Source organism: Eretmochelys imbricata, chromosome 10 (assembly GCF_965152235.1).
Source record: "Eretmochelys imbricata isolate rEreImb1 chromosome 10, rEreImb1.hap1, whole genome shotgun sequence".
NCBI classification, from domain to species: domain Eukaryota; kingdom Metazoa; phylum Chordata; order Testudines; family Cheloniidae; genus Eretmochelys; species Eretmochelys imbricata.
The window spans coordinates 33,986,993-34,007,914 of record NC_135581.1 but is presented as its reverse complement, the minus strand read 5'-3'; the positions used below and the strand labels follow the sequence as shown (position 1 = coordinate 34,007,914).

Sequence of the window (20,922 nt, the reverse complement as noted above, 5' to 3'; positions counted from 1 at the left end):
GAAAATGTGAGGCAACCTTAACTATAGACACTGCTAACTGCACCGGTTTTACTATAGGGATAGCTAAGCGCCACTGTGCAGCCCTCATGGTACATGGAAAAAGGGTATAAGAGTAGGTGGATCTTGGGTTTTGGGTCAGGCCCATCTCGAGAACACATGCAAATGATGTTTCCCAGCCTGCAGATATTTAAATTAGACCCATGTGTCCTGTGGGGTCGAACCCAAATATTTGTGTGTGGCTGTCATGCTGTTGCATGGTGCATGCTTGGTAGTGCTGGAGCGTGATGTCCTCTGTTTATCTGCTGAACCGGGCACTGCCCTGAAAAGGTTTCCTGCCCTCTGTGGCTGCATGTCTCATACCCTTTCCTGAGGGGATTCGCTCAGCGGGACGATCAGTCACTTAATGCGAGGCTTCTCTATTGGTGCTGCAAGCTAGTCCAAGCTGTGGCAAGGGTTTTCCAGAGGTGCACTATTGTCCACTAGAAACTGGACTGAGATGTGCCAACTCACTTCACCTGGGCTGCCCCCAGCCTCTGCTGGCACAGCATTCAGCCCCAGCTGTGCTGGCTTTGAACCGGTGCCCTAGAGGTGAAAGTGCCTGGATGATCTTTTAGCTCTCCAGGGCTGCATTGCACAGGAGGAAGTGGACTCTGGAGGAAACAGGTGTTTGGCCTGTTCTATCAGTCATCCAATGTCGGACCCAGGTAACCGTTGTAAGCATGCGACTTGTGAGCCGCATGTGGGCTGCTGACCAGGGCTTACTTTGTAATGAAAGGGGTGCTTGATGATTCGTGAGAAGCCCGGCAGGGGTGTGCAGAGAAGCAGAGTGGGGCGGCATGTAACTCAGGGCTGGAGGCAGAGCGGAGATGAACTGGGGATGGGGAGGGGAGCTGCCAATGGGTGCTCTGCACCCACCAAATTTTCCCCGTGGGTGTTCCAGCCCCAGAGTACCCATGGAGTTGGCGCCTATGGCGCCACTATTGGTCAGTTTTTAAAAGGGCTTTGCGGGACAACTGGTTCTAAAAGGGCTTCTAAATTTAACAACTGGCTTCAGCTCACCACTGCCTAACTCCATTCCTGAGCCTCCTACAAGGACCCCAGTCTGTGTCCCCTGATACCACAGGCTTGGGGACCCAGCTAGAGGTGGTAGAACCAGACCTCAGACCAGAGTCTATGACAGTGGTTGTAAATCCAGTTCCTGAGAACCAGCCCAAGGATCGGAATGGACAGACCAGTGAGCACCAAAGCCCATGCTTGCAACCCTACCAGAGTCAGGGGAGCCAGCACCAAAGGGTGCTACAGAGCCTGCACCTGCAGCAGCAGCTAAACCGGTGCAAGAAGCTCAACCGGAGCCTGAAATACAACCTAGAGCACAAGCAGAGAGAGGTTCCAGTGGGACCAAGCCCAAGTCCACAACCCAACGAGGAACGAATGTCTCCAGCATCAAGGGAGCGGTTCCAGGTAGAGCAGGAAGTGGATGAAAGCCTCAGAAGAGCTTGGACTGCGGCATGGAGCAACCCACCACCTCTCAGTTCTTCCAATAGGTCCAGGTTTGTTGTAGAAGGAGGACTTTTATAAAAGGAAACCCTTTCTGGTGGGCACAAGGAGGACTGGCATCCTCAGAGACAGTTGGTAGTTCCAACTAAGTGTAGGAAAAATCTCTTGAGCTTAGCCCATGATCATCCTAGTGGCCATGCCGGGGTGAATAGGACAAAAGGCCGTTTGGGAAAGTCATTCCACTGGGAGGGGATGGGCAAGGACGTTGCTACCTATGTCCGGTCTTGTGAGGTGTGCCAGAGAGTGGGAAAGCCCCAAGACCAGGTCAAGGCCCCTCTCCAGCCACTCACCATAATTGAGGTTCCATTTCAGTGTGTAGCTGTGGATATTCCGAGTCCTTTCCCTAAGAAGACACCCAAAGGAAAGCTGACCTTCATGGATTTTGCCACCCAATGGCTGGAAGCAGTAGCTCTAAGCAACACCAGGGCTAAAAGCGTGAGCCAGGCATTGGCAGACATTTTTGCCAGGGTTGGTTGGCCCTCCAAAATCCTTACGTATTTGGGAACTAACTTCCTGGCATGGACCATGAAACATCTTTGGAAAGCTCATGGAGTAAACCATTAGGCTGCCATCCCTTACCACCATCAAACGAATGGCCTAGTGGCCTTAATGGAACTTTGGGAGCCATGATACGTAAATTCGTGAATGAACACTCCAGTGATTGGGACCAAGTGTTGCAGCAGTTGCTCTTTGCCTATAGGGCTGTACCACATCCCAGTTTGGGGTTTTTACCCTTTTTTATGGCCATGAAGTTAAGGGGCCATTACAGCTGGTGAAGCAGCAGTGGGAGGGGGTTACATCTTCTCCAGGAACTAACATTTTGGACTTGGTAATCAACCTGCAAAACACCCTCAAAGACTGTCTAGCCCTTGCTCGAGAGAACCTACAAGATGCTCAACAAGAGCAAAAGGCCTGGTATGATAAACATGCCAGAGAGCGTTCCTTAAGAGTAGGTGACCAAGTCATGGTCCTGAAGGCTCTCCAGGCCAATACGATGGAAGCATCGTGGGAGGAGTCATTTATGGTCCGAGAGCGCCTGGGAGCTGTTAATTACTTCATAACATTCCCAGACCCTACCCAAAAACCCGAAGTATACCATATTAATTCTCTACAGCCCTTTAATTCTCTGGAATAAAAGGTTTGTCAGTTTACAGCCCAGGGAGGAGATGATGCTGAGTGGCCTGAAGGTGTCTACTACAAAGGGAAAAGCAATGGTGGCATGGAAGAGGTGAGCCTTTCCATGACCCTTGGGTGTAAGCAGTGACAACAAATCCAGGAGCTGTGCACTAGCTTCATGCTGATGTTTTCAGCCACCCCAGGACAGACAGAACGGGCGTACCACTCCATTGACACAGGTGATGCTTGCCCAATTAGAGCCCAACTCTACTGGATGGCTCCTCAAGCCAAAACTACGATAGAAAGGGAGATCAAGGACATGTTACAGATGGGTGTATGGGCCTTCTCCAGTCGTTCTGGTTCCCAAACCAGATGGGGAAATCTGCTTTTGTGTGGACTACCGTAAGCTAAAGGCTGTAACTTGCCCAGAGAACTATCCAATGCCATGCACAGATGAGCTATTGGAAAAACTGGGACATGCCCAATTCATCTCCACCTTAGACTTAACCAAGGGGTACTGGCAGGTACCGCTAGATGACCCAGCCAAGGAAAGGTCAGCCTTCATCACCCATGTAGGACTGTATGAATTTAATGTCCTTCCTTTCAGACTGTGAAATGCACCTGCGACCTTCCAGAGACTGGTAGATAACCTTCTGGTTGGATTTGGGGAATTTGCAATCTCCTACCTTGACAATGTGGCCATATTCTCAGATTCATGGGCAGAACACCTTGAACACCTCCAAGTTGTCTTCCAGCACATAAGGGAGGCAGGATTAACCGTTAAGGCCAAAAAATGTCAAATAGGCCTAAACAGGGTAACGTACCTTGGACACCAGGTGAGTCAAGGAACTATCAACCCCTTACAGGCTAAAGTAAATGGTAATCAAAATTGGCCTGTCCTTAAGTCAAAGCAGGTCTAATCCTTCTTGGGCTTGGCCAGGTATTACAGATTTGTACCACACTACAGCCAAATTGCCACCCCACTGTCAGACCTAACCAGGAAAAAACAGCCAAATTCAGTTCAGTGGACTGAGAAGTGTCAGGAAACCTTTAACCAGCTTAAGGTGGCCCTTACGTCCGACCCTGTACTAAGGGCCCTGGATTTCGACCAACCTTTCGTCAAAACCACAGATGCGTCTGAGCGTGGTGTAGGAGCAGGAAGGACCAGATCAACAATTCCATCCTGTCATGTTTCTCAGCAAAAAACTTTGAGAGGGAAAGCCACTGGTCAGTCTCAGAAAAAGAATGTTACACCATCGTGTATGCTCTGGAGAAGCTACGCCCATACATTTGGGGATGGCGTTTCCACCTGCAAACTGGCCAGGCTGCACTGAAATGGCTTCACACAGTCAAAGAAACTATCAAAAAACTTCTTCAATGGAGTTTAGCTCTTCAAGACTTTGATTTTTAAGATACAACACGTTTCAGGAGCCTCTAACAAAGTGGCTGATGCACTCTCCCGGGAAGGTTTCCCAGAATCAGCCAGGTAAAAATGTTCCTGTATTCTAAGTCATTGTACTCCTTACAATGTGGAAAATACTGTTTAGTTCTTCATGTAATTAGTAGTAAAATTAAAGGTGCATGTGTCTTATTAACTCTGTTTTCCTAAACCTCCAGGAAGAAATCCCATCCAGTATGGACCTGACCTGAACCAGGCTGGCCAGCACCATCTGTGATTTGGGGGCCGTGTGATAAATGAAGCGGCGCGGGGGGGGAGTAGCTCCCTTTTATGGACACCCAGCCAGCTAGTAGCTATAAAATACCACTTAGTAGCTGTTCTCTAATTGCTCTACCTGTAAAGCGTTAAAAAGTTAGGTAAAAGTGTGGTAAAGGTGTGGCGGGGCTCTGAACTGCCAGGCCCGGAGGTGGCCAGGCTCAGCCCTGGCAAGCCCTGGCGCAGGTTAAGCCCTGCCGCTGACCCAGGCAAACAAGTGGGGTTCAGCTGGGTTCATTGTTGTGGCAGTTCCTCGGTGGTGTTAGTGTCCTTGGTTCTCCACTCGCTGCCTCCTTGCCACTCCCTCTGGTGTTGCCAGGACTGCATTGCAGTGGTTCCCCCCTGCTGTCTTCAGCCCAGGTTAGGCCCCAGGGCCCGTTGTGGGGCTGCTGTTCCCGCTCTCGCCACAGGACCGGATGGGCAGAGGAGGGGTGGCTCTAGGCCCAGCAAGGTCCCCCAGGGTGAGTTAAAGCAGGTCCGAGCGCTGTCCCAGGCCCCCTATGAGTCACAGGAAGCAGACAATGGCTGGTACACTGCAGCATTCAGTCCCCTCCCTCCTGTCCCACTCCCCCTATGCCGGGGCTGGGCATAGGGCTCCACATGCTATGGGTCCAATCCTGGGGTCCCCCTGGGAGCTGTTTGTGCTGCTGAAGTGGCATAAATGGACCTGAGGGATCAGAGACATTGGCCCTGTAGCTCCAGAAACTGATTTGGTCATTACAAGTCTGTATGTTACAGAGCAGGATTTACTGGCAGCTTGGGAGAGTGGGGGCTGGTGGGTGCTAGCCCAGGCTTTCGGGACATGGGAAGTCACCTGCGACTGACGAAAGAGCCAGGGCAGATTTTCAAACGAAGAAGAAGACCTGGCACTTTCCATTAGGAGATTGCAAAGCACTTTACAAAGTGCATGCAGACATAGGCACTGACTCCGTGGGTGCTGCGGGGCTGGAGCACCCATGGGGAAAAATTAGTGGGTGCTCTGCACCCACCGGCAGCCAAGCTCCCTGCCCCGCCCCACCTCACCTCACCTCCTCCTCCCCTGAGCACGCTGCATCCCTGCTTCTCCGCCTACCTCCCAGCACTTGCTGTGCCAAACAGCTGTTTGGTAGCATAGCAAGCTCCAGGAGGGAGGGGAGAGGAGCAGGAACGTGGCACGCTCAGGGGAGGAGGCAAGGAAGAGGCGGGGCTGGGGCAGGGATTTTGGGAAGGAGTTGAAATAGGGGCAGGGAGGGGGGCAGAGTCGGGGCGGGGACTTTGGGGAAGGCGTTGGAATGGTAGCGGGGCAGGGGTGGAGTCGAGGCAGGGCCAGGAGGGGCAGAGGAGGGTCGAGCACCCACCGGCATGAGCAGAAGTTTGCACCTATGCATGCAGGTAGGAAAACTGAGGCACGAGCTGGGAATAGAATCCAGGTCTCCTGAGTCCCAGGCCAGTGCTCTACTCACTAGGTCATACTGACTTCAAGGTACCCATCTGCTCCCATTTAGGCATTGAGCAACTGCTGGTTGGGTCCAAGGCCCTGTCTTGACAGGCACAAAGGGTGTGATTTTTCACTCGGACTGGCATGGGCAAGGTAGCCTAGCATGGCTGAGGAGCCCCAGGTGATGCAGGCTCACTTGTCTCAAGCTAGACTGGCTGGCCACATTGTAGCCTAGGGGAGCCTAGTCCAGACGACAGCTTCGGACATGCTAGCCAGCATTTTACCCGAGCTTGTCATGCTTCTAGCCTGCGGCTGGCACCAGCTCGCTCACCATTACAACAGATCCAGCAGGAGCCGCTGACAGACCCACCGGGGTCTGGGATGTGGGGGAGAGGGAGCAGCTGAGGAGCAATGTGGCTCAGAGTGAGGGGCAGTGAGAAAAACAAGCCAAAGTGATGGTGGAGATTATCCCTTCCCAGTTATAGCAATATCCCCTAACATCGGGCTGCTTGTTTGCAGCCAGGAGTGACCGGAGCTGGCAGTGTTTAATCAGGTAGCAGCCATGGGCTAGTGGGCTCTGTCCGGTCTCCACTGCTCGTCGAGGGGAGCTGGCAGAGACTGTAGCATTGGCCCGGGTGTTGGGAGCTGTTTGTATTCAGAGGGGTGAGCTGTGGGAAGCTGCTACTTGATGTCACTTTACATACTTTGCAGGGTGCCCAGAGCCTGCAGCCCCAGCGCTCTTTGTTGCTCTACATAGAATGAGAGCAAAGACACAGAATCAATCCACAAGGGGCTAGAATGGGAGCTGCTGGGTGTGAGCGCCACATTGGGAAGCTGCAGGCCAGCTGTGCAGCAATGGAGAATCACGCCCATGTGCCTCTCACACTGACAGTCCAGGGAGTCCTCGATTCCAAGGCCAGAAGGGACAACCGGGCTCATCCGGTCTGGTCTCCTGTCGAACACAGGCCACACAACTTCACCAAAGTAATTCCTAGAGCAGATCTTTTAGACAGCCACCTGTGACACTGGCAGACCAGGTGCCAGCTCATGCCAAGGTCCCCGCATATCAAGGGAACACTGACAAATGCAGAGCTGGAAGCCCTCTGGCTCCCCGGTGTGCTAGCATGGTTAAAACAGGGAATAAGATTCAGAGAGTGTGTTTAATGTTTATGGAATGCTTGTGAGCCGCTGCCAGCATTAATCTCCCTCAAAACACCGGTATCCCCTACCGAGTGCTTATACTGTGAGCCTCTGGGACTGATCTCCAACAGCAGGTGTCATGTCCTACCCAACAGGAAAAGTCCGTCAACAGCAGGCGGACTATCGTGGGATGGTAAAGCTCTCCCCCTCCCATCCACCGTGAAGATGAGTCCTGCAAGTGGATTCCTTCCCTCAGCTGAGTTTGCAGCTCGGCGCACATCTCAGGAGGGGGATACAGATCCTCTATTCTGCTTGGACTCCAGGGCAAGGTGTTCTAGGCATAAGCAAAAGATGCCCAGCTGCGTAGCTTGGGTTAGCCCTAAAGGGCTCATAGAGATTATAGAAGCTTCTATTACTTTCTGAAATGTAAGATTGTAACTCATTTGTGTGTATGGACGTTTACCTGCTTTACCTTGTACCTAACTCTCTCATATCCTTCTCCTATATCAGATAGCTTTAGATAGTTTATCATAGAATTGGCTACAAGTGTTGTCTGTGGTGTGAGATCTAAGGTGCAATTGACCTGGAGTAAGTGACTGGTCTTTCGGGACTGGGAGTAACCTGACCATTGCTGTGATCCTGGGTGTCAAGGACCATCTATCACACAGGTGGGTTCACCTGGATGGTGAGATAAGTCAGAGGACCCCTGTGACTCCAGGTTTAGGCTGTGATAGCACCAGAGGGGTTGACACTTGATAATTGGTTGGTGAAACATAAGTACAGAACTCACAGTCCATGTGGGGGCTGTGCCCTGGTTTGTGGCAGTCTGCCCTGAGGTTAGTACCCTGATCTGGAGTCACAGAAGGAGCATTACAACAGCCCATCTTGAGTTAAAAGTTGTCAGTGGTGGTGAATCTCTCATGAGCCTTGGTGAATTGTTCCAGTGGTTAACAACCCTCACTGTTAAAAACTTGCACCTCATTTCACTGTTACCAATGTATGCTAAAGCTCTTTTAGGTTAAAGCCCTCCCACTGGTTCTACCGATGGGGACTTGGAAGGGTGGGGCATCAGTGGAGTTAGAGCAGCGATGAATCTGGTCCTCAGCCACTGGCCTGTGGCTGCCGGGAGCTGGGACGAGAATTCCTGATTCCTGTGCTCTGACCGCTGGCCCATTTCCTCGGATGCAGCAGCTAGATGGGAAAGCAAACAGCTTTTCCAATGCATTTCTCAGTGTGCCCTGGCTCCAGACAGGGCAACTGGCACCGAATGCTCAGTCCAGAGAATCCAGCTCTCTCTCCAGCGGTTTGGGCAGACAATAGTTTGCGGTGGCAGAAGCTGCTTTAACAGCCCTGGAAGCTGAAGGCCTCTAGGCACAGAATGGGGCAGCGCCAAGCTCCCTCAGCCCACTGCGCACTTTCTTGGAGGGACCCCTACCCCCTTTCCTGGAGCGGGGAGCAGCTCAGTCCCTGCGGGCCTTCCTCTGCTGGCAATGCCAGGGAGGGTGGTGCTGGCTATGGAGGCTATGGCAGAGGTCTGAGCTGGATAACAAGGGGGCTTCGTCAGACAGCAGGACCCAGATCCAACTGATTCTGCCTTGATGAGGGCCACCCTCCCCTCCCTGGCATCCGTGGGGTCTGGGTCCTGGCAATGTGAATTCAGGCCCTGCCAATGAGCTCCAATTAGCAGCTGCAGCTCCACATGGTTCCCATGAGGCTCAGTGGTCCCATCCCTCCCAGCCCAAAGGTCATCTGGTTCCCTCCTTGGGGTGGAAGTTCCCTGATGCTTGGCCCACTCACTAACCATTTTGGCGGCTCAGCTGTTGCCACCCTCCCCAGAGTCAGTGCATTGCTGGGGAGTCTCCTAAGGGGTTGTAGTACCAGGCACTTAGCCACCAGGGGGTGCACAAGGAAGGCAGGTGCTGCACTGTACCCAGCCCTGTGGGCACAGTGCACCCGCTTTGCATTGGGGTGAGTGCACCATGCACCAGGCAGGGGAGAATCAGCCCTGCAGAGGACTGGGTTTGCCCTGTTCCTGGCCCTGCCCATCCCCATGGGAGAGCAGCCAAACAACCACTGTCAAAATCGGAGAGTGCCAGCAGGAAGGGGCTCCCTCTGGCGGGTCATGATGAGGCCTCTGCCAGGGCTGGACAGGAAGGGGGCTCTCTTAGGCCTGGCTATTTAGGAGCCAGTGACCCTGTGGCCAGATGAAGTCACGTGCCTGCCTGCAGGGGTTTTTCGCTCCTCTCCCACTTTAAATCACCCGTGTTGGATGAAGGGGACCCCGGGGTGGAGGTGGAGCCTCTGGGTCTGGCCTGGATGCTGAGTCCCATACCCAGCCAGCCCTGGCATGCCTTGCTTGTGTGTGTGGTGGGGGGGGAGCGGGGGCTCTGTCTGCGTGTTCGTCTTTGGAATGCGGCTGATTTGCTGCAAAGCAGCCATGTGCTGTTGCTGGTTCTCCAACATCTGGAGGACTGAATTCCTGGTGGGAGAGCTCACAGCTTCCTGCCAGCACAGGCCACTGCTTGGCAGGCCCAGCAGAGAAACAACATGGGGGAAGGGGGCGGGGGGACTCCCTGTGTGCTCAGGAAGGCATGAAAACCACCCCCAGAAAAGGGCCAGGCCTGCCAGAGCCAGACAGCACCACACAGCCTGAGCAGGGCAGTGCCAACACGGGACACCCAGCACAAGTGGTCTGCGGCATGACACCAGCAGCTGGAGGAAGCCCTCCCCCCGCCCCTGAGATCCTGTCCTTTTGCTCTGCAGGGCCAGGGATTCAGTCCAATGCCCAGCCCAGACAGCCTATCTGCAGTGCCCTCTGCTGTCCAACAAGTGACCCACACAGATGCAGTCCCAGATTCAGTCCCAGCTCCTTAAGCTCCTAGGCAGGTAGGAAGACAACACCACCTCCTGCTGGCCAATTTCAGGAGATGAGTCAACGGGCTCCAAAGTGCCCCCAATTCAACGCCCTTAGTTGGAGATTATCCCTGTTTGGGGAAAAGGGGAGCCGAGGGAGAGGGAGTTGGTGGGAATCCTTGGTCTACAGGGGGGAGAAAGGCCATGCTGGGAGAGCTGGAACCCATTCACTGGGGCACCTGGTTCTGCTGATCCCCTCCTGCCCATGCCCTCGGCACACTTGGGATGCTCCTCCTCTGGGCAGCACCCCCTAAACCCACACCACTCCTCTGGGAAGGCTGTAAAGCAATGGCACCTTCTGAATGATGGGGCAGGGCCTGAAGGCTGAGCTGGGCTCAGGCTAGGTTGTTGCTTTAGTTCTGTGCAAATTTGCTGTTCATGAAAGCAAGGGCCACACTGGCTGTGGCCAGGTGTAGTGTGCTTTGACAGCTTCCTTCAGCTCTGCCAGTGCCCCTCAGTCCCAGCCTGCAGCCCCCTGCTATTCCACTCCCAGGTTCCCCATGCAGCCTGCTGCCAATGCCCCTCAGTCCCAACCCGCAGCCCCTGCTCCTCCAGTTTTGCCCTTCCATCCCTACACAAACAAAATTGCCAGTGCTGAGTCCTGCCCTGTCCCCCACCCCTGCTCCTCCAGTTCTGGGGTCTCCTCTGGGCACATGCTGCCAGTTCTGACAAATTCTGGTTTTTGTTCTTCGAGGTGGGCCCGTGCTCATGACCTGCAGGCTGAGATGCCATCAACTTACTTCCCGGGTGATGTGAACCAGGAGCACCTGGTTCCAAGGCTGAGCGTTTGGACAGGGTCTGTGACAGTCTTGCACATCCCCTGCCTGGCAGCTGGACAGACCCAGAACAGAGATCATCTGCTCTCACTCCACTCAGAAATCCTGCTGGGCGGGGAGTCCAGGACCGCTGAGTCCTGAGCACTAACACAGCCAGAACCCCCGGCCCTCCACCTGGGTGCAGGAGTGAGAGACCACAAAGATCTCAGGCCACTGACCCTGCCAGCGGCTTAACCCCTTCGGTGACTTGCGGGGACAGACAGTACCCACTGGATGAAGGAAAGCAATCTGGGTGCTGTGGACACACAGGGACCCAGGTGTCCTGCTGCCTCCCTGTCTCTAGCACCACTTCAAACCGGAAGGGACCAAAAGTCCGATGCGTCCAGTGGCTGTTTGTGGCCTCCGTCAACTGAGCTTGTAATGCCAGGCCTGGTCCCAGGGGCTATTTGTGTGCAGGACGGGCCACTGGCTCAAGGCCTCTTCGGCAGGAAGTGGCCAAGGACCAGATGGACCCTGGAGTCTGAATTCACCGCTCACATGAGGACAGGGCTGAGCAGACTGGGTACAGGCTGGGTAGGGGGCAAGCTTGGCCACATGGAGAAACGAAGGATTTGGTCTCTGGGGCCATGGAGCCAGCGCTAAAGAGACAAGGTGGGGAGGTATTATCTTTTCCTGGCCCAACGGCTGCTGGGGAGAGAGAGGAACGATCCTGGGACGGCCATGGCTACTACATGGCACACAAGCCGGCACTAATACCCGTACAAGACTAGCCTGGCCATCTGGTAGATGTGGCTATACGCATGGGTGTGGGTTGAGAAGGGTTAAACCCAGCTCCTCATAGGGTGAACCCAGGACCCTGCTTTTGGGGGAGGTTGTTGGGGGAGTCCCTCCATGGCTAGGGGAGGGAGGTTATCAGGTCTCCAGCACCCCATCTCTCCGTAGCTACATCTCAAAGTGGTGGGCTGGCAGTCGCAAGAGGGCAACGTTCTCTCCGTCTCCTCTCCCCCCCAGCCCTCTCTCCATGTCTCCCTGGGGCTGTGGGAGAGGGGTGTTCACAGATTGCCAGGCCCCAGGCCATGGCCTCCTGTCACAGAGGCTGCAGGAGGTTGTTTTTGGCAGGTCTCACTTTCCCCCCTCTCCCAGTTGCGTCTCACCCTGGTGCTGGGGGATGTTCAGGAGTGGGTCCTTCCCCATGTTACCAAGGATTTGCAGGATTTGCCTGCTACCAAGAGGGGGCACTGTTGAACTATAGCTAGTGTTCACTAGCTCCTGGCTGCCCCCTGGGGGCTTTCAATCCTTCCCTGGCAAAGATTCTGGGAGAGCAGATTGGGATAGAGCAGATCCAAGCCAAGAGAAGGAGGCCTCTAGAAGACCATCGATCCCAGCCACTCAGCCCCCAGGGGAGGGATTAGAGGGGCTGCACCGCCAGACCTGCTCCTCCCAGCCACTTCTACGCAAAGGGGCAGAGGCAATAAGCATTATAAACAGGTCCTGGCTGAGGAGCTGGGGCTGGACTGACTCTCCTGATTTACCAGCAACCAGTGGCAGCTGGTAACAAAGGGTTAATGGGGCTAAGCCCCACCCCTTCTGTCATTACTTTAAACAAACACACTCCTTTGTAGCAGGTGTGGTGCTGTTCCCCTCCCCCGCCCATTGGGATGGGGAGCAGGGGGTGGCTGATCCAAGTTCCTTCCGCACAGCAAGGGAGAGATATCAAGTGCCTTCCTCTGTGGAAAGCTAGAGCAGTGCTGGGAGCAGCCCGTACTCCCTTTTCAACCCCCAGCCTCTGAAGAGCAGGTGCAGTGCAGAGAAACAGCTGGGGGAACTGGTCAGGCTGTGATTTCACGGTGTCTGTGCCTGATGCAAGAGGGAGCAGGGGGGCTTGTGAGCCAGCTATGGGGCTGAAAGGGGTCTGTGACTGCCGGAGGCAGGGTTGAGAGGGAGGCAGGGGCTCATGATCTTGCACCAGGTAGGACGTCTGGGAGTGGAGTGGGATGGGACTGTGGACTCATTTTCAGGAGGAAGAGCAGCGGGAGTCAGATGAGCCCCATATTCTGTAATTGGTTAATTTAGGGCCAGAAATATTTTCATTGGGGGTGGTAGCTGCCTGCCAGCCTCAGCACTTACCCAAGGTACCAGCTGTCTCTGCTTGCCACCAGTGACAGGTGGAATGGGCATCCGGGGCACGGGAAAGGAGAGCAAGCGGCAAAGCATTCTCCATCTTCTCTTAAAAGGGCGCCACTGCAGGAGATTCAACTTAAGGAGCCTTTTGGGGTTGGGCAGCTGTGTCTGTGGGCCAGCCTGTGGCTGGAGGAGGCTATCAAGGCCCCTTAGAGAGCTGCATGGAAGGGGTTGGAGTTGACACCCAAATGTGGGGGCTAGTCTGAGGTTTGGACCCTAGAGCACCTCTGACAGCTAAAGGGCCAGGTGGGTGCTGTGCTGGTAGCACGTTTGGAGGGGCCTGTCTGAGCTGCTGGCAACTGGCTTGGGGATGTTGCTTGTGGACGTTGTAAGGAACGTGACTGGAGCTACTGGCCCAGATACACAGACGTGCTGCTGAACTCTCTGCAGGTTTGTGCAGTGCTTTTATATACTGTAAAGACCCTCTTGCCCTGCCACTCCTAGCCTTGTGCTGACTTGTAAGCACTGGGAGAGCAGAAAGCCACAGTGATGGGACATAGTCTCCAGGCCCTCTCCTTTATCCCTGCTTGGCTGGCGTGTGACTTTCTGGATACCCTGCCATGTCCTAACTAAGGAAGCATTCGCCCTGCCCAATCTGCACTGTGAATCTGCAGCGCTGAAGAGGATGAGGGGAACAGCTGCAGAGGGTATCAAATGTAAAGAGCTTGGCAGAACATTTACTGCGCCCCCAATTACATCCTTCCTGGGGCTCTACCTGTGAGTTGTTGCAATTTAATTGGGCTGCATCTGGCCCTGCCTGTGAGGAGAGGAGCGACTGACTAATGCCTTCTCGGTGCCTGTTCTAAGGATTTGTTCTAAAGGACCAGGAGCCTGGAGGCCCAAGAGGCCACGTGGGATGGGGGTGGAAGGACCTGGAACTGCTCTCCAAGCCGCTTACGCTGACATGTGCTTGCCACTAGAGAGAGATGGTTTTCTGTGCAAAATGCTCAAGTGTAGCTTTCTTATGTCTTCACTTGATAGCTGGGCTCTTTGGAAAGATCCAAGTGCTTCCTCCGAGCAAAGGACAACGGAGTTTTCATCAGGCTACTGTGGAAGTGGAAATGTAGCAATGCCAACATCATCCCAGTCTGCTGGGGCAGCCACAAAATACCAGGGATCAGGAATCAGGTCAGAGGGTAAGAGACCTGCTGGGCAGGGCTAGCATGCCCCACTGTGATAGCATTCTTTGGGCTGCCAGATGACACGTACATGGCAAGCAGAAACTCAGGGCAGCGAGTTTACAGACTCGGGCTCCGGTGCTCAAAATAGTCCAAGCCAAACGTCTACACAGCTCTGAAGCATAGGGAGAGGGCTGGCCTGAGCCAAACGTCCACACAACTACTTGTAATGCCATAGAGCGAGTCCAGATCTGTAGACTTGCTGCCGTGGGTTTCTGTTTGCCATGTAGACCTCCCTCCGGTGGCAAAGTTGAACTCTGATGTCTCGTCACGTCCCTATAGCTAACAAGTCTGACTGGAGCTTCATTCCCAGCTGCCACCATCTTGAGCTTTAAAGAATGTATTTACCAGCTGCCCACATGGTGCCTAGCTCTTGCCAGTGCTGCTCGCGCTGCCCTTTCATGCTCAACCGAAAAGTACCCACAAATTGAGAAATAGTCTAACCTTCTATTGTTACATGGGAAGAAAATGTTGTAATCACTCTGGGTTCTCTGGTGATTCCCGTGCTGCTCTTGTGGCTTAGGCTGTCTCCAGAAACCCTTCAGGGAATTTCTTATTTTTACTTAAGAAAATCTTTGTAGTTCGGTTGCTGTTGAATCATTTCCAGTGAGGACACTGGCCTTTTCCATGAGTCTATTGTCAGGGATGGAGAATCCTCCAACCCTTGGTAAATTGTTCCAATGGTTAATTACTTTCACTGTTAAAAATTGGCTCCTTACTTTGGGTCTGAATTTATCTAGCTTCAACTTTCAGCCATTGGATCATGTTATATTTTTCTCTGCTAGATTGAAAAGCCTATTATTAAATAGTTGTTGCCCACATAGGTACTTATAGACTGTGATCAAGTCAACCCTGAACCTTCTCTTTGTTAAGCTAAAGAGACTGAGCTCCTTGAATCTATCGCTATCAGGCAGTTTTCTGATTGTTTAATTGTTCTCATGGCTTTTCTCTGAACCCTCTTCAATTTATCAAGAGATGGGGGTAAGGTCCTTTGAAAGGGAATTCACAGGCTGCTGTGGGGAAAGTTCCTATAGATCTGCCAGTGTGCATCATCTCTCACCTGGAGGACTCCTGCTATGGCAGACAGGGGAGCTCAGTTTCCATGGGGCACTCAACCACTGGACTCTCTAAGGCAACCAACAAGGATACCCCTTGGAGTGGTGTGTGCTTTTTATTGTGGACATCTGTGTGTTAGGAATTGGACCGAGGCCTGCCAACTCTTTAGCAGCCTGGGTGAATGCCATTAGAAGGTGACCACTCTCAGTCACTCCCTACCTGGGCTGACCTTGAACTGAGAACCTATTAGCGACAGGCTTTAATAGCAGTCTCCCGAGTGAGCCAGTAGTGTCCCCAAAACCTTGTTAAACAATGGGCCTTGGGTTCTTAATTTGTACTTAGAACTCCCATTGAAACTCTTGAGAACAGACCTTGGAATTTGAGCCACTGTGAACGAATTGAACTGGCTGGCCTGTAACAGGGAATGAGATGCTGTTCTAAAGATTAGCTACCCTACATGCTGAAGTTGTTTAGATACATATAATGATTTTTTGGAATAAATAACTTCTTAGTAGTTGATCTGATATTATAGGAATAATAACCTGACACCATTGGCTGAAATTAGGCAACTGCTTTTCTGTTGCTTATCCTGAGGCTGAACAGGACAGAAAGTGGCAGTACTCTACCAGTAGTGAGAGCAACTGTTCGCTCTCTTCCTTTTCCTGGGATTTTTTGTCTCTGCACTTCTTTTGTCTTTCTCCCACATCATTCCCTCCTGTTATCTTTGTATTTCTCCACTCCAGTTTTTACTTTTTCTTGATTTGTCACTTTAAATCTTTTTTTTTTTTTTACTCTCCTCCCCTTTCTTGCCTCTTTGCCAAGATCAATGTTAAAGAGATTGCAGCAGGGAACTGACTAATAATAGGCCCTGATCCTGCTACACAGACTTGCCAGCATGCTTAATTTCATGCACAGTAAGTGGTTCTGTTGACTTCATTGGAGCTACTCCATGCATAAAGTTAAGCATGCACACATTACCAACTCTTGTGATATTTGGAAGTTTTGTTTTGTTTTTCTTAAGGCACCAGCTTTAAGAGAATCTCAGCTGTCACTTCAAAATTCTAACTTTCCTGATTGCAGAGAAAAGCTTGTAAATGTGACCGCTATAGGCTCAAAACCCAGAAAGCAAATAAAAAGTATCCACAATGTATTATTTATTTAAGCCAATTTCATGATTTTCTGGGGCCTCATTCATAATTTTTGAATGTACTATGCATAAATCTTTGCAGGGTCAGGGTTTAGGATTGTTCAGTTTTTCTCCTGCATCAAACTCCTTACACACAGAGCTATATTATTACAAAGGGAAACCGGCTAAGTCAGTTTCTGCATAAAGCTGAACTAGATGCAATAGGAAACTGACTAGGATTAGTCAATTTCCTTTGGCCTCCACCTCCCCTGCTGCTGGGCTCATCTTGGACCTGTCCCCTCCCCCAACTTTGGCTCCTCCCTTCCAGCTGCAGAGCAGCAATGTGAAATTAAGACTATTAATTTGCAGGGGGAGTCTGCAAAGTTTCAGTACGTTTTACCAGCCCCTGGCACCACCTGTTCCTTTTCCTTCATCAGTGGGCCTACTTCTTGCTTTCACACTTGATGTTTACATCACAAGAAGTTTGATATGACTCAGGCTATGTCTACGCTACAGAGGTGGTGCTGGCGGTGTCCTGGAGTTAGACACAGTTTACGCTGACAAGTTTGTCTGCTGCTGTAGGAATGCCACCTCCCTGGACAATGCCAGTGATGCCGACAGAAATACTCTTGGGTCTCGCTGCATCTACACTGGGGGTTTTCAGGGGGCTCTGTCGTCAGAGGTGTTTTTTTCACATCCTGATCAACATAGCTATGCTGCTACAAATTTTAAGTGTAAACCAAGCCTGAGTCTAACCACCACTGATTTGGTCCATATTCACCTCTGTTACAAGGTTAGTTGCTTACCCCAAGAGCTCCTTTCTGTAACCTGTTGCTACTGTGGGAAGCTATTTCTTGCTACTGTGGAATAGCTTTATTGCTGTGTCCAGTCTTGGCTTCACTAACATTACTACAATATTACAGTCCAGTCCAAACACACGTATCTACTGCTGGAGAAAAGACCTACCACTGGAGTTTGTGTTAAAATACAAAATTTGGGAGGAACACCTGGCTCCCGCATTATTAATTGGACATCTGTATTAACAGCTGGAGACTGTTTTGACAACATTGCTAGCAATTCAATTCCAACTGTATTTCTCTGATCTAGTGGTCAGGGCCATTGTCTGAGAGTCAGAAATCACAAGAATTATTCCTAACTCTGCCATTAGCTTTATGGCTTCACACAAGACCCAGCGGACGTGCCCTAGTTTATCCATCTGTTACCTGGGGATGATGTTTACCTGAAGAGAAGGGGAAATTATTGTATAGTGGTTTGTCCAAGGATAATCTGAATTTCAAAGTTGGTGTCAAAGTCTTTCACAGTTTTCTTACATATATATAATGTTGTGTACGTTAACTTGTATGGAATACTGTGTCCCTCTCTCAAGGGGAAGTATTGTATGTACCTTATCTTTTCTTAAATCCCTGGATACACTGACTGGGGCCTCTTACATGAGATGGAAAATTGAAACTGGCTCAGTTTCTCTGGCCTGGCTACATAAGGAAATTAGGTTGGTATAACTACATTGCTCAAGGGCATGAAAAATCCACATTCCTGAGTAAGGCAGTTAAACCCACCAAATCCCTGGTGTAGACAGTGCTAGCTACCACCTCTGGGGAAGGTAGATGAACTATGACTACAGGGGAACCCCATCTGTTGGCATAGGTAGTGTCTTCACTGAAGTACTACAGCAGCCCTACTTTAAGTGTAGACAGGCCCTAAGTTATCATCACCAACAGCAGCTGATAACAGCTCTTTTGTAGCACTCCTCATTCTCAAAGTGCTTTACTAAAGAGGGCAGTAGCGTTAGCCTCATTTTGTGGGGAAACTGAGACGCAGAGCGGGGACGTGACTTGCCCAGGTGTCCCAGCTCTGCCGTTGTGCCTGCTGTGTATAGTACCCAAATCTCCTGAGTGCTAGTTTGATGCTCTATCCATTAGGCTGCACTACCTCCCACTGTGCACAATTTGGGAAGAACAGGTATGGCATTCCTCTCCTCTTGTTTACCTCCCTCACCCTATGGAGCTGGGGGCCCAGCTGGCTCAGCATAGGAGGAGTTCAGCAAAGCAGAGCAGGGCACATCTGCTACTTTCTCTTGTTTCAGGCTCCCAAGGGCCCTGAGGTGGGAGGCTGGCCTTCATGCACAGCCTGGCCTTGCCTATTGGTCTGGTCAGTCTGTGGGGCACAGACACACAACAGGGAAGAGTCTCCTCCTCACACCTGCTAGTCAGACAAACAGCAAAGTAGCCTGTGAGTGGCTGGGTGCCAGAGGGCCCCCTGGCAGCTGGGGATGGTGGCAGGTAAAGGGGGGATGCAATGACATCAACAGGGTGTGGGGGTGCAGCCAGGGCACAGTATGTACAGGGGGTAGAGCCAGGCCTTACCAGGGTAGGAGAGCAGTACTAGGGCAATGATCCCTTTCTGATGCCAGCTCGCCCCCTCAAGCTAACAAACATAGATTCCCTGCCCCGGGATGGGCTGGAAGCAAAGATCCCACCTGAGGCCTGACAACTGGCAAAGCCAGGCAGTAAGGAAGGTAGGGGCTAGGAAAGGGGGCTCCCCAGGCAGGTGAGTGGCCCCAGGGAGGAAGGGTATGTACTGCCGGACATGCCCCTGGAGATTGATCCTAGGCAGCCTCTGTACTAGACATGGGGCTGGTGCACGATTCAAGCTGCGGCGGACTCTAGCCTGGTGCACTAGCCCCCAGCTTCACGCTGCCACCATTGGGAGCGGGGTGGGGAGAGAACCGGGCTGGCACCCTCCGCCAGCGGAGGGGTAATCTTGGGTCGGGCAGAGGCAGGGCTAGGTGTGGGGTTAGGGCTCCCGGTCCCGGCGATCCCCGCAGAGCGGTGCACGCTAGGGGGCGGGCTGCCGGCCGGGGGGCACGAAGGTGCTTTCCGCGAGGGGGCGGCGCTGCGGCCTGTTCCCGAGCTCCTGCAGACCGGCCCGGCGCCCAGCAGGGCCCACCCGCGCGGGGAGCCGAGCGCGTCCCGCGTCGCTCCGGCCCACGCAGCCGGGGGAGGCGCCGCTCCCGGGCGGGATGGATCGGCACCGCCCCGGGCTGGGGCTGGCTGAGCCGTTCAGCTTCTGGCCAGCCACTACCCCGGGCCGGGCGGTGTCACTGCCGAGCGAGCCCGCGGGGACCGGATACTGGCCTCCCTAATGCGCTCGGCTCCCGGGCCGTGCCGGACACGGATCTGTGCAGGGGGACTCCCCACAGCGCAGACGCTAGCTGCCGCCTCCATCCCCGCAGCAGCTCTGGCTCCGGGTCCCCTCCCCGGCCGTGCAATGTGCGCCCCGATCGGCCATGCGTCCTCCCCCATGTGCGGAGCTAGCCCTTCCCCGTGCTCCCCTGTGCGGGGCCAGCCCTCCCCCCAGGTGCGGGGCAAGCCCTGTCCCTTCTTCCCCCGTGCGAGGCCAGTCTCCCTTCATTCCCCCCCCCCATGTGTGGAGTCGACCCTGCCTCGTGCATCGCCCCATCTGCAGGGCCAATCCTATCCCCCCGTATTGACCCCTCCCCGTCCGGGGCCAGCCTCCCCCCGCCCGTGCATCCCCCAATGTGGGGCTAGCCCTGCCCCTCCCCCCCATGTGCGGAGACAGCCCTACGCCTCTCTCCCCTTCCCCCGTGCGGGGCTGGCCCTGCCCCTTTCCGCCCCGTGCATTTCCCCCATCCCCCATGTGTGGGGCCGAGCCTGCCTCGTGCATCCCCCCCACATGCGCGGGGCCGGCTCTGCCCCTCCCCCGGCCGTGTATCCCCCGCCCCCCGTGGCTGCTCCGGGCCCGCTTGCCAAGCTGTCAGCTGATGGGCCGCATCACCCCGTAGTGGCGCAGGGAGCCGGGCAGCCCGGGCGCGGGTGGGGGCGGCGCGGGGGCGCGGGCTGCAGCGGGGTCGCTGCGGGAAGGCGGCGCGGCGCGGCAGGAGGCGTGCGAGGGGGCGGGGGGGGCCGCGGGGGCGGCGCGGAGGGGGCCGGGGCGGCGGCAAATAGTCCTTTGTTTACATGGGCCGGTGGCTGGCGGAGGCGGCGCCGCCGGGGGAGGGAGCGCTGCGCTCGCACCAGCTGTTTCCCGCCTTGAGCGGCAGAGGCGCGGCGCGCTCAGCTGGGGCCGGCGCCCGCATGGAGTACTTCATGGTGCCCGCGCAGAAGGTGCCCGCGCTGCAGCACTTCAGGAAGTCGGAGAAGGAGGTGATCGGCGGGCTCTGCAGGTGGGTGCCGCCCGCGCGCCCGGGGGGGGCTCGCGGGGCGCGGGCCGGGCGGCGCGGCTGGCCGGAGCACGTGGGGCCGCGCGCGGCGCTGAAGCCCGGGGCCGCGTGCAGGGCCCGGCGGGCGCACCGCGCCGCCCGGCTGTGGCGCGTCTCCCGCCCCGGGTCGGGGTGCGGGCCGGCCCGCGCGTGCCCTGCCTGCCGGCCGCATGTTGGGGGAGCTTTAAAGGGGGGTGTGTTTACCACGGGGCCTGGCCGTGACTCGGCAGCCCTCCCGCGGGGGGCGGGTCCGCGCGCGCCGGGGCCGCCGGGACATGTAGTGCGGCGGCCGGGGCCCTGTGGGGGATGTAGGCGCCCGGCCACGCTGCCCCGCACAAAGCGGGCCCGGCCCTGGCGGCCGCGTGGGCTGGGTGCCGCGGCGGAGCGAGGAGCCGCCTGCGCCCCGCGGGGGTTGCAGCGCCCCGGCCCACGCGTGCGCGCCCCACGGCGCGTGCAGCAGCTGGCAGGGGCGGGCCCAACCGCCGCTTGCTACAGGCTGCGGGGAAGG

The 20,922-nt window shown here is 54.6% G+C and overlaps 1 protein-coding gene across 2 annotated transcripts in view; it reads left to right on the top strand.

Moving 5' to 3' along the window:
- Positions 1-20,171: 20,171 nt before the first annotated feature.
- The window catches only part of TFAP4 (transcription factor AP-4), a 39,047-nt gene continuing 38,296 nt past the window's right edge, over positions 20,172-20,922 (top strand). For both annotated transcript variants that reach the window (XM_077827905.1, XM_077827904.1), the window contains exon 1: positions 20,172-20,378. In XM_077827905.1, the coding sequence (XP_077684031.1) occupies positions 20,173-20,378 (206 nt within the window). In that variant the 5' untranslated portion in view covers position 20,172. The remainder of the gene's footprint in view (positions 20,379-20,922) is intronic.